General features: G+C 34.4%; 1 protein-coding gene across 2 annotated transcripts in view; it reads right to left on the minus strand.

Moving 5' to 3' along the window:
• Positions 1 to 12940, minus strand: part of LOC115878399 (pyruvate carboxylase, mitochondrial) — a 64760-nt gene that overhangs the window by 5492 nt on the left and 46328 nt on the right. For both annotated transcript variants that reach the window (XM_030894894.1, XM_030894893.1), the window contains 7 exons: positions 9282 to 9531; positions 9076 to 9223; positions 6995 to 7254; positions 6706 to 6937; positions 3516 to 3713; positions 3244 to 3453; positions 407 to 886 (listed from right to left, as the gene is read on the minus strand). In XM_030894894.1, coding sequence (XP_030750754.1) covers positions 407 to 886; positions 3244 to 3453; positions 3516 to 3713; positions 6706 to 6937; positions 6995 to 7254; positions 9076 to 9223; positions 9282 to 9531 — 1778 coding nt within the window. The remainder of the gene's footprint in view (positions 1 to 406; positions 887 to 3243; positions 3454 to 3515; positions 3714 to 6705; positions 6938 to 6994; positions 7255 to 9075; positions 9224 to 9281; positions 9532 to 12940) is intronic.

Raw genomic sequence — 12940 nt, forward strand, 5'->3', positions numbered from 1 at the left:
ATGAAAATAAAAAAGCTTCAATATCTAAAGTGGTTCTTAAGTTATGGCGTGTTATGTGTTAAAAAGTTGAGTTTTTAAATTATCGCGATTACTGACGTTTTCTCGTTATAAAAAATTGGACACCCTAACGATATCCTTATAATTCCATTTTAGATGCTCAGAAACATTCTAATGATTTTATCTAGTTATCTTTTCGAAAAAAAAGTCTTAAAAAGAAGCGGTTTGCGGTCGCGATTTTACTTTACTTGATTTTTTTTTGGGAAAGGCGTCCCGGCAACAACGCAACAGCACACTGTCGCATTTCTCTCACTCCAACTTAATAAGATCCTTATGCGATTTACTTCCACACACATGTAAATACCGACCCAAAAGTAACAGTTGCCAGCACGGTATTTCATGACATTACCTTTACTCTAATGTCGATTACTGTTCCAGGCATAGGCGCCCCAATCTCATTCTTATTAGTCTTATCAGCCTTAGGATGGACCTCTATTGTTTTATGAGCGTCCTTGTCTCTGATAAAGACAGATCGAAGAGTGCCGTTCAACTCGAAGAACACTTCGCGGTCTCCCTGTTCCGTCAAATCCTCGGCCATCGCCAAAGTCTTGATGCCCAGCGTTTTTCCTTTTTCGATGGTGACCTCAAATTCCTCGCCAACTTTGGGTCCGACTAAGAATATCCGCGTGTCCAGTTTGTCGACCGGGCCGAATTTCTCGTTGAAGGCCAGATATTCGCGGGTAACTTGAGGGTAAAGCGCGGCGCTGACGACGTCGCGGTCGGTGGATTGAGGGAAGGTTTCTTTCAGTTCTTCTTCTAGCGCTTTGAAATCGAACGGAGGCAGACTGGCACCAGGTCGACCTTCGATGCGTGGCATGTCTCTTAACACCTGAAACAAAATAAGTAGTTGTTTTTTAATTCTATTACACAAAAATATTAGCATACATTTTCTCAGAAATTTATTTAAATATAATAGTGAGCTATCAACGTTTTCGAGAAAGTATTTTAAGACGTCTGGCTCTTTGATATATCTTTTACTATGCTCTCTAGAACAGCATGCGTTGCGTTCCCTACTGCGCATTGAAAGAAGATCCTATATTTTCATTAGTCCTTTAAATTATAGTATTGAATATAAATCGAACATGTCACCATAGCGCAGTGCGTAGAGTTTCCGACCACGAACCGATGATTCAGAGTTCAAATCCAGGTCAAGGCAAAGACTTTTTTATTTTATTTTCGTTTATATTCTGATAGTAAAGTGTTAAATAATTCTGGTAATTAAAAAAAACAAATATATCGATTTATATTCAATACTAGAATTTAAAGGACTAATAAAAATATAGGATCTTCTTCAATGCGCAGTAGTGAACGCAACTTTTACCGGCAGCCAGACGGGTCGCATGCAGTTCTACAGAGAATAGTAAAAGATATATCAAAGAGCCAGACGTCTTAAAATACTTGTTTTTCCGAAGTTGCTAGCTCTCGTACTATAAGGCAACGGCACAGTTAAGTCGAAACAACGGTTCCCAATAGATCATCGATTAAGCGACATTAGACGATGAGAGTGGATGGATGACCATCTGGTAACTCTGATTTTAATATCAATAATCAATATGACTCCCGTTTGTAGGGGGCGCCACCTACATGTGTTTTAACTGCTTTGAAGAGTAATAAATTTTCGTCCGCACCTGTATAAAACTACTGGGACTACTAAGTGAAAAAATAAACATTTCCGTGACTTTTTACGTAAAAAATGTCTCTTGGTAAAAATTGCTAGGACCAACCGTTCTCAAGAGAGATTCTATCGGGGGACCTCTACTCCAAATGAGATCGGACCAAATGACCCCTCTTTATCACTACCACAAACCATTCGAGGTGAACAAGATGGATCGAGGAATGTGGACAGATATAACATTCCTTCAGAATGGACTAACCTGGTACACAGACGGGTCCGCTAAAGGAACAGGAGCTGGAATACTTGGGAAAAGACCAAGGGCCAGTTTACCCTTTTCCTTGGGTAAATACTGAACCGTATTCCAGACAGAAATCTTCACCACTCTACAATGTGCGAGAGAAAATAAAAGTTTATTGTAGTAAGCTCATCAATATATGCTCAGACAGTAAGGCGGCACTTGGGGCGCTCTATGAGCCCAAATGTATCGTCGAGACTCGTCTGGGAACGCCTAGGTGAACTGGGATCGCAGGCAGGAAGGAACAGAATTAAATTATTCTGGGTGCCGGGCCACAGCGGCATCCGAAAAAGCCGATGAGCTAGCTAGGCAAGGATTATCGGCATCCTATCTTGGTCCACAGCCAGTACTGGGAATACCCAAATGCATAGGTAATAAAACGTGGATCAGGGAAAAGGAGAATGTCCACTGGAGAAAAAGACAGGAGCACAAGCACAGCAAGACCTTTATCCAAGGGCCTAACTCTAAAACCGCAAAAGAAAGTGCGGATTACAACAGGCCTCTTGACAGGACACATGGCTGTCAAGTGTTACCTGAACAAGCTCAACTTGAAGGAAGGAAGTCTTTGCTGCCGACTCTGCGATAAAGATCCTGAAACAGCGGAGCACATAATATTTATGTCACTGCGAGGCTTTGGATCGCAAGCGACACTTTTTATTTGGGAAAGCTAGGCTAGAACCGGGAGAACTATGCTCCCATCCTATCAAGAACCTGCATAAGTTAGTACAGGGCAAAGGGATAGGAGAATAAGTGCAGATATAGAAAGGGGACAAACACATTAGGCCTCACAGGTCGCAGTGATTCCGACAAAAGACGGTCCCTTGTTATTGAGAAAAAAAAACCGTTATCAAGATATTTAGAATAGAAATAGTCAATGTCAATACATACATCCGATAAAACCGAGGATAAAACAGTTTCTGTTGAACTTTTGGCACAAAACTTTTCAAATTTATTATTTCAGTTTAATAACTATTTAATCAACATGTTTAATTTTTGTCAATGATGACAGGTATTGATAATTTCCATTCAAAATATCTCGAGAATTATTACCTCGTAGCGATTTTTACTTCATACTGAGCATACTTAATACATATCACGAGCCGTCGCGTCGATCTCTACGTGTCGTTATTTTATATCTGTTATTTTTTAGAGATAGCAACGGTTGCATTATGTTATTTCTAAATAATCTGTTATAAAATAACATATAGTTAAAGAACAACCCATCTCTACTTTATTCAAAATTTAAAATAAATAATTCTAAGCTAATATAACTTACCTTAAATCTTAATGGCTCAGGAAATCCACCGTAAGGCTGTCCAATGTAACCTTGCAAATATTCCACCACAGACTTCGGGAACGACAGTTCTTCAGCTTTGTCCAAAACATCTTGGGATTTTAGTTTGTTCTGTACCATAAACTGGGCCAAGTCACCCACCACTTTCGATGACGGAGTTACTTTAATAATGTCTCCTAAAAGTATATTCGCCTGAAAGAGAAACAACGAAAATGTTAAATACAATCAACAGCTTTTCTGCTTTAAATGGGTACCTCAGCGTACGCTTTCTTCACATCTTCGAAGAAGTCACCTAGACCGAGAGAGTAGGCTTGGAACTGTAAGTTAGTGTATTGTCCTCCGGGTATTTCGTTGTTGTATACGTCAGCATTACCGCTCTTCATCGTTGTTGTACATTCAAACGGTGCGTACAATGTACGGGCTTGTTCCCAATAGGCAGAATATTCAGAAATCTATAAAAGTAATCCTCAATATAGGAAATGTCTAATAATTGCACTGTGAGATCAATTGAAAACAACATCACTAATGATATCATTAATCTACCGTGTGCATCCGAACACGGGACATAGGAAATCCCAGGTAAATTTTGAAAAGGTCAAATATTATCTCTCTAGATAATTTTACGCAAAAGTTGTATTAATTTGAAACTTTTTTGAAAAGGAGTTAAAGTTGTACTTTTGTCTAGAATTTCATTTCATTTGGAATAGACATTTAAAAGTTACTTGCAAAAATCTACCTTCCAATTAGTAAAATTTACAATACGGCCCAGAGAAAGCTACAATTAAAATACCAGCAAAAATGTGATTGTGTCACAAATTGTGTTGGTTATAAAAATGTTAAGGTATCAAGTAGACAAAGGAAATAGATAAAGAAAATAAATTTAGATTAGAAATCCCGTCAAAATTTTAGGTCGCGAAAATGTTTTGGGTCGCGACCGTTGTACGCGATCTGCCGCTGCTGTAGCCGTTGCTAAGAACAACCGCCCAAACAATAACAAAAATAATTTTCTCTTGTCCATATCTATTTTCAAAGTCAGAATCTTCAAAAATTATTAAATCTTTCAAAATTTAAACCGCCCTCATTGAAAAAATACCGAAAAGTATTTAAAGCGTTCATTCTCAAGGTAATTATTGCTATCTTGTGAGTTTAATTTAAATTTTATTTACTCAAATCCATGATAATTGTAAAAAAGTGGCATTAAAAACTTAAAAAGCTGTGTTGTGAACTGCAAAAATTATCGTGGCATAACGTCGGTTTCCAATGTTTCATAGGTATTTCATCATGTCCTTATCTATACTAATATATAAAATCCTTAAGTGACTGACATACTGATTAATCACGATCCTGCTCAAACCACTCAACGTAAGAAGCTCAATTTTGGCATACAGGTTGATTCTAGGGTGTAGAGGTTCGATAAGAAGGGATTTTTCGACATTCCAGTTCCAAGAGGGTGAAACCACCCCTCAAATATTACAATATTTTTTATTTAAAAAACGGTCAAGTTTCCGAAAAAACGCTTAAACATGTATATTTTATTTTGTTTTTTTACATATTTTAAGATTTTTTAAAAATGTATACAGGGTGTTTCGAAAAATCTGGTCATTGATTAATCACGATCCTGCTTAAAGCGCTTGACGTAAGAAGCTGATTTTTGGAAAACAGATTGACTTTAGGATGTAGAGGTTCGATACGAAGGGATTTTTCGAAACTCGAAGTCTAAGGGGGTGAAACTATCCCTCAAATATTAGTTTTTCGAAAAACTCTTAAACATACAAAGTGTATTTTATTTTGTTGTTTTACATATTTTAAGATTTTTTATAAATTTATACAGTGTGTTTCATAAAGTATGACCATTGAGTAATCACGATTCTGCTTAAACTGCTTGGCGTTTAAAGCTGATTTTTGACAAACGGATTGACTGTGGGGTGTAGAGGTTCGATAAGGACGGGTTTCTCGAATCTCAAATTCCAAGAGGGTGAAAATGCCTCTCAAATATTACAATATTTGTTATTTAAAAAACGGTTAGTCTTTCGGGAAAGCGCTTGGACAAGCATAATTTATTATTTGGTTTTTTTACATATTTTGACATTTTTTAAAAAATCATACAGGGTGTTCCAAAAAGTTGGGTAGTTTCTTAACCACGATTCTGCTTAAACTGCTTGACGTATAAAGCTTATTTTTGGCAAGTTATATAATAATATCGCCATATTGTTTTTTTTTCATGCTGACATAAATGTGAGAAAATTTTATCCAGTTTGTATGTTAATGCAAATTCTTGCTTTGCTTTATCATCACCATTACAAATGATTAATTCGACGCGAACGAAGTCGCTGGTACACGCTAGTATATAATAAAGTTCCTTACATGCAACACATTGTGTTTTATTTATAAAATTAAAAGAAAATAATAATAAATAAGTAATATTTGACGACATAATTCCGGAAAAAGCCGAATCGATCAGAAATCACCAAAAGCTTTGGGTCGCGACCGTTGCAAGAACAGCGCCAAATAGTATTTACATTGTCCTTATGGGCACCTTCCAATCTAAAAATAATTAAGATTTTCGCAACTTCTGAAAAAGTTACAATGGGTAAACGGTATTTTACTGTAAATATTATTCCCGCTGTGTTAGATTTGTTCACATCTCAGTCTCCGGAAAGCCAATATCGAATAAGTCAACAGTTTAAAGAATAAAGTAGGCAAAGGTTTGAAACTAAAGGCACGATTATGAGTGATCGGGTAATGAACAGCAATTAAGTCATACTCCGCGAATACAGTTCAATTAATTCTCATTCAACTAATTCTTTTGTAGATGATCATTCCAATTCAGAAAAATATTCATCCTTTCCCAACCACACAAATTCTTATAAACAAAAAAAAAGTGACAACAAATTTGACAATGACAAAATCATATTTTTGCTGATATTTTAACTGTAGCTTTCTCTGGGCCATATTATAAATTTTTAATAATTTGAAGGTAAATTTCGCAAATAGCTTTTAGATGCCTATTCCAAATAAAACGAAATTCTAGATGAAAGTACAACTTTAACGCCTCCTCAAAAAAGGTTACAAATAAAATATAATTTTTGCATAATAATCATCTCCAAATAATATTTTACTTCTTCAAAATTTACATGGAATTTCCCGTATTCCGATGAACCAAACGGTATAGTCTACACCTATTCATTATTATTAATTATCTACATCAGTCTACACCTTTTTCACCTAAAACCTAAACAACTATTGTTTTATCAAATTTATTTTTGAAAATCCAAAAATGACGTAGTTATGTAATTATTGGTAAAGAAACAAATACAAATAAAGATTGTATATCAATAGATTAAATTCTATTAATCTTTAATATTTGGTTCCCTTCTTACTGGCAGTAAAATTTGTCTATTTACATTATTTTAGTTGAACATGTTAGTTCAATAGTCTACATACCTTCTGTAAATCCAGATTGGTATCTAAAGGAGTGCCTTGCAAACTGGCCACTATAGCTCCCATACTAGGCTGTGACGTCAGCCCCGACATGGCATCGACAGCGACATCTACAACGTCAGCACCGGACTCAGCGCAAGCCAACATGGCGGCCACTCCGGCTCCGCTAGTGTCATGGGTGTGAATGTGGATTGGCAGTTCTGGATATTTGTCACGTAGAGCGGAAACTAGAATCCTTAAATAAAAAAAACCTTTTTAAAAAAGAATACAGATAAAATGGAAGGCGTGTTACCTTGCGGCGTTAGGTTTTAGCAAACCGGCCATGTCTTTGATGGCCAACACGTGAGTACCGGCTTTGACAAGTTCTTCGGCAATCTTTAAGTAATAGTTTAAGTCGTATTTTGTTTTCTTGGGGTTGCTGACATCACCGGAGTAGGAAATGGCTGCCTCTACGATGCCTCCAGCTTTACCGGCTGCCTCCATTCCCACGATCAAGTTAGGCAAGTAATTGAGAGAGTCGAAAACACGGAACACGTCCATACCAGTCTGGACCTATATTTAAAAATATAGAAATGTGCACATATCCTTAAAAGTGAAAAATAGTACTGTAGTCCACTACCCTCACCGGCATTGGTTAGGTTTTAACTACAGGGGTACCGCCCCCCCCACCAGGTACTGCTGGTCACCCCCCCGAGAAATCTTGAATTATGACTCTTGGCTACGTATTAATTTTTATTTGCTTGTGATGTACTAAAAATGACGTTTTCTAGTTTGGTTTAGTTAAGATTATTTTATTGTATTCGAAAAATGTGTTTTTTTTTGTTCTGAAAATTTATATTTTTTCAAAATTTGTAGGTATTTAAGTAACATACGGGAACACGGTTTGATAACGAAGTCTATGAATTTACTGATAGAGAAATTCATGTAAACGTTTTATTCAAAAAACGTTTTTTTTTAAATTATTCTTCATTTATTAAAAAACAAAAGACCTAGCCCCCTCCCCCAGGATGAATTGCTAGTTACGCTAATGCTCACCGGTACGAAAAACGGGCACCTTAATATTTTGATGCATTTTAAAGTTTTATACAGGGTTGTTACAATTTCGATGCTCAACATTGGCATCTCAGAAACTACGAGAGATACGAATTCGGTTAAATGGGACAAAAGTTGCGTAATTAGAAGTTTGGCAAACACCTGATGAAGAAAACCCCGCTATCTTGATTAGTTTCAGATTTATGCCAAAAAAATGAAAATAATATGTTTAGTTTAAATGAAAATATCTTCTATATCAACAGTTAAGTGGCAAGAATCCTTATATAATTTTATTATATACCTATACTGCAAGAAATTTGTTTTCTATTTTATAATTTGGCTTGCCTGGAAAAAAGCCTTTTACCATCTTTTTACTATCGATAGTTGCGCCTCGGTGGTACGAAAGTACTACCATTGCACGTAGGCCGCTATGTACCGTTCAGGAATTAATATCTAACCAACACTTTCCGACAAGCCGGAATTAACTATCTCTGCGCTGTGGTTGTCATTTTGTCGATCTGCCCAAGCTCATCTGATGCTGGAGTAGGGCTCCGAAACCGGTAGTGAGAGCAGCTTGATCCACATTATGACTAACACAGCGTAGAATTAAATTTCTATATCAGCAGTTAAGTGGCAAGAAGCCTTATATAATTTTATCTTCAGAACTATTGTATCTATTGCAACGTAAGTTGGTAGTGTTATATTTTGACCTCGGGCAATTAAATGCCATTTTCAAAAAATTTCAAAGCCTTCTAGTTTTCGCAGAACAACAGTCAAATTTTTGTTTTCTTGTGACCGCCATTTTGAATTTTTATACTATTAGATAAAGCGAAAAAAAGTCTATACGGTGGTACTAATTTTTATTCATTATTATGCAAATTCACTAAAAATAGATTTTTTAAAAATTCGCTTAAGAGATCGAGTCTGCCTTGGAAATCCAATTGACACTTTATTAGCAAGTTAATTTTTGTTTACTCTATTAAATATCAAATCTGGACAAAAAAAATAGAGCAGATAGTAGTATTAAAGTGTATTAACAGTTAACAATATGTTCATAAGTGAGGAAACACGAGATATGTATGATGTTAACTTAAAAAATAATAGAAATCCCGATATAGCATGCGCAAGTTATAGAACATTGTATCTTGAAAGGACACAGCGTCATCGTACTATTTTCGCAAGGATTTCAAGAAATTTAGCAGTTGCTTGTAGCTTTGAAAACAAGAGGGCAATATTTAATACGTTACCGAGGTTGCATTGGGCATTAGCTTTTATTGTTTTGGTGGGTTGATTGATGATATTACAGTAAGTACAATAACCTGTAACAATAAATATACTTACGGCAAGATCACAGAATTTATAAACAACATTATCTGGGTAATTGGTATACCCAACGGCGTTTGCTCCTCTGAGCAACATTTGGAAAGGCACATTCGGAATTAACTTTCTCATCTCTTCCAAACGTTCCCAAGGACATTCGTGCAAGAACCTACGAAAAATATATTTCATTCAATTAATCATCATTAACACTGAATAGAATTCGTCACCTCAAAGCTACATCAAAAGTAGCACCGCCCCAATTTTCTAGAGAGTACAATTGACTGAAATTATGAGTAACAAACGGCGATATGTTGAGCAAATCATGAGTTCGGACTCTGGTAGCTAATAGTGATTGATGAGCATCTCGGTAAGTGGTGTCCATAAGCAGGAGACCTTTGTGATTACGTACGGCTTTGGCAAACGCTTCTGGACCTTGTTCTTTAAAGATCTGTCTAAATCCTTTTGGTGGCTGGGCAGCTATTTAAAAAAGTATAGATATAGGAATTTGTGTATGTGCAAGTAATAATAAAAGAGTTGACATAACAGCATAACAGTAGCGAAAGTTAATTTGATGATTACATGAATGAAATAGGCACTAATGATTTTTAATATGAAAATATTTGACTGAATTATATGTGTCTAGATTGTTTTTTTAATAATTTGACAACATCGCTAATTAGTTCTTATTATTTTGTTTGTATAAGGCAAATATATTATAAGACTATATTGCTAGAAATTGAAGCCAAATTTTTGAGATAGAGCTACACAAAATCCACATAACTCGGTCCTTTTCGTTCAACAGCTTAGAACTACGCAAGCGTGAGAAGTGCTTCGCAATTAGTTGATATATTTCATACTAACCAATAGAAGTAGTTTTCTTAGTTTCTATCTACCACGCAAATCGATTTTGCGTCTGACTATTCACGCATTTACATATAAATTTAATCTCTGACATATTTAAACAAAAACAAGAAACGGATAGATATGATGAATATCTAATATAACAAGTTGAAATAATGTCAATACCAATAAAAAAAATATATTATACGTTATTACTATTTAGAGTTTAAAATAGTGCGCGAGCAGGTGACAGCGTTCAGCGATGAAGTAGACGAATCAGATCGTTTTATATGACGCGTGCGCACAAAAATCCTACTGGATCAAACGGATAGACTTATGCAAGATTGATGTTCCTATTTCTTTTCTTTGGCTTCACTTTCCACTCATTGTGTAAATGCGGTACTAGCAATATAATCTTATAATTTTGGTATACAGTGACACTGTCGATGTCCGCTACTGGTATCTGGAAGATTTTAAAAGATACAAAATCTACCAAAGTTTTTATAGCACCGCTTCCTATATTAAATTTCGAGTAAAATTCAAATTATTTTTGGCATTTTATACAAAAATTAGAACTGTTTTTACATGTTTTTTTTATTCGCGTTATTTAATGTCAAATTGTTTAATTTGGCATCTCAAAGAAACATTGACATAACATGAAAATATACGAAAATTATTGTGAATTGAAGATCAAAAATCACTAGTCGTGGTAGACAAAAACAAAAATGTAGATAATATTTAAACAATTATTACCACTACAGGGTGTTTCAAAAAACATGTGCCATCTATGGGGAAAGATTCCTCATGTAAAAATAAGATTTATTTTTCATATCAGCATAGGTCCGATTCTGCGTTGTTTCGTAGTTACTGGGGATTAAAGTCTTAATATTTTTTCGATTTGTGATAATTTTCTTCCAAGTACTTTTAGCGATTCAAATGAAATTTTGAGGGTAAATGTTACTATAGTGCGACATACTTTAATGCTAAAAATGTGTCCACAGATTCAAAATTGTGTAAGCCGTTTAATGCCAGTTGAAAGTTGTATCTTGATATTTTGTTGATTTCCTTGTCGAAATAAACGCAATTTTATTAATCACAATTAATAAAACTAAAATAAAAATAAAATTAATTAATCACATATTTTACCTACTCTATTATTAAATATTATTACTAGTAGTCCAACCTAACAGCAAATTTAAATAAAAATATAATATTATTTAAGATAATTATAAAATAGCTAATTTTAAAAAGTGTTGATATCCTGTAACTTTAAAACTATGCATTTCCATATCCTTGTTTATAGGATTTTTTTTCATATTTTTTAATGAGGAATCAATGAGTACTTACAAGTTAATGATATTAATTTTTTTAAAAGCTATTTCACTTGGATCAAGGCAAATTAATAAATTGCGTTTATCTCATCAAGGAGGCCGAAATCGACAAAATATCAGAACCAGCGAGAACTATTAATCGGCATTAAACGACATACACTATACAGAGTATATTTCGCTAACAAAAGAAAAGAAAGTAAGTGGCGGGCATGATTTTTTTAGAAAAATATTCCGTTGATAACCCGGACTAATACTATAATACTAAATGAATATGTCACATTTATAGTAACTTTTACCCTCAAAATTTCATTCGAATCGCTAATAGTTCCTGGAAGAAAATTATAATAAATCTAAAAAATAATAAGGCTGTAGCTAGGAAACAAAGCAGAATCGGACTTATTTTTACGTGAGAAATTTCCCCAGAAGAAATGACACATGTTTTTTGAAGCACCCTGTATTTCGACAATTATTGTAGCCACTACAGTCTCCAGATAGTGTTAAACAATAGGTTAAAGTAATGTGTCGCAAGTCCAATGATATTCGTTAGTAAAATTTTATGATTATTTTTATGAATAATTATGAAGATAATGTTGATTAAAAATATATCCAACAAAAGATATACTAAATTACAGATTATAAAGACATCTCCCTATTTTTAGATTAAGTATCCCAGTGACATTAACGTGTAATTGTCAGGTTGAATGATGATAATGTATAAACCCCTTCATTTACTATTTAAAAAATTATATTCTAAAAATAAATACCATACTGTCAACGGCATCAGATATAGCTTGGAAACAAAGTGCGCTACCATTTTATATGTTAAATTGCATATACAGGGTGAGTTTTCTACGATGTTGTCTATGGGTATATCGGAAACTACTGAAGATAGAGAGTCGGTTAAATGGGGAAAGAATTGCAGTTTTGTGGGGTCATAAATATACGCCTTTCAGATTGAAAAGTTCATGGCTTACTACATATTTCGAAAAAAAACCAAATTTCAGCTATTTTAAAAATTGTCCCTAATACCATTATAAGCTATTTGAGACAAAAAGTTTTCAGATAAAAGTTGTAGATAATCACATCCTTAATGAGATTATGTCCTATGTGTTTTTTTCTAAAACTTGTCATTTTTGACATATGACACAAATATATGTTTTTTTAAATGCAAACCATAGTTGGTTTGACCATGACTTCATAAAAAGCACCAGTTTTTATAATTTTTAAACAATTTCACTTAGTTAGCCATGAAAACAAGTTTAATCGTCTTTGCTCTCAGAAATGTGAAGCTGTTACATACAAACTTTGTAAATTAAAATAAACACAAATTGTAAATATGAAGTTTTCAAATGAAGAAAAGCGTGTACGATTATTGGTTCGACCGGTGTTCGACACAAACTAAAATTTAAAAAAATAATATCACTACATACACTTTAAGTTATTTTAGAAAATGTTCAAAAAATCCGCCATTGTTTTGAGAGTTGCATCTTTTTAAAAATAAATTACTACCTATTCTCACAGAAGGACCGGTCGACTTAATTAAACTTCTCTCATACCGCCACTTCGAGTGCCTTTCTTAATTCATAAGTTTTTTTGTAAACTTTATTGTTAACCATACCGCATAAAAAAATCTAAAATGGATAGGTCAGGTGATCGAGGAAGTCCATGCACTTGGTCAGCCTCTTCCTATCCCTGAGTTTGCATAATTATGATAT

This window comes from Sitophilus oryzae, unplaced genomic scaffold, assembly GCF_002938485.1.
Source record: "Sitophilus oryzae breed Bouriz unplaced genomic scaffold, Soryzae_2.0 scaffold_1508_pilon_pilon, whole genome shotgun sequence".
Lineage (NCBI taxonomy): Eukaryota > Metazoa > Arthropoda > Insecta > Coleoptera > Curculionidae > Sitophilus > Sitophilus oryzae.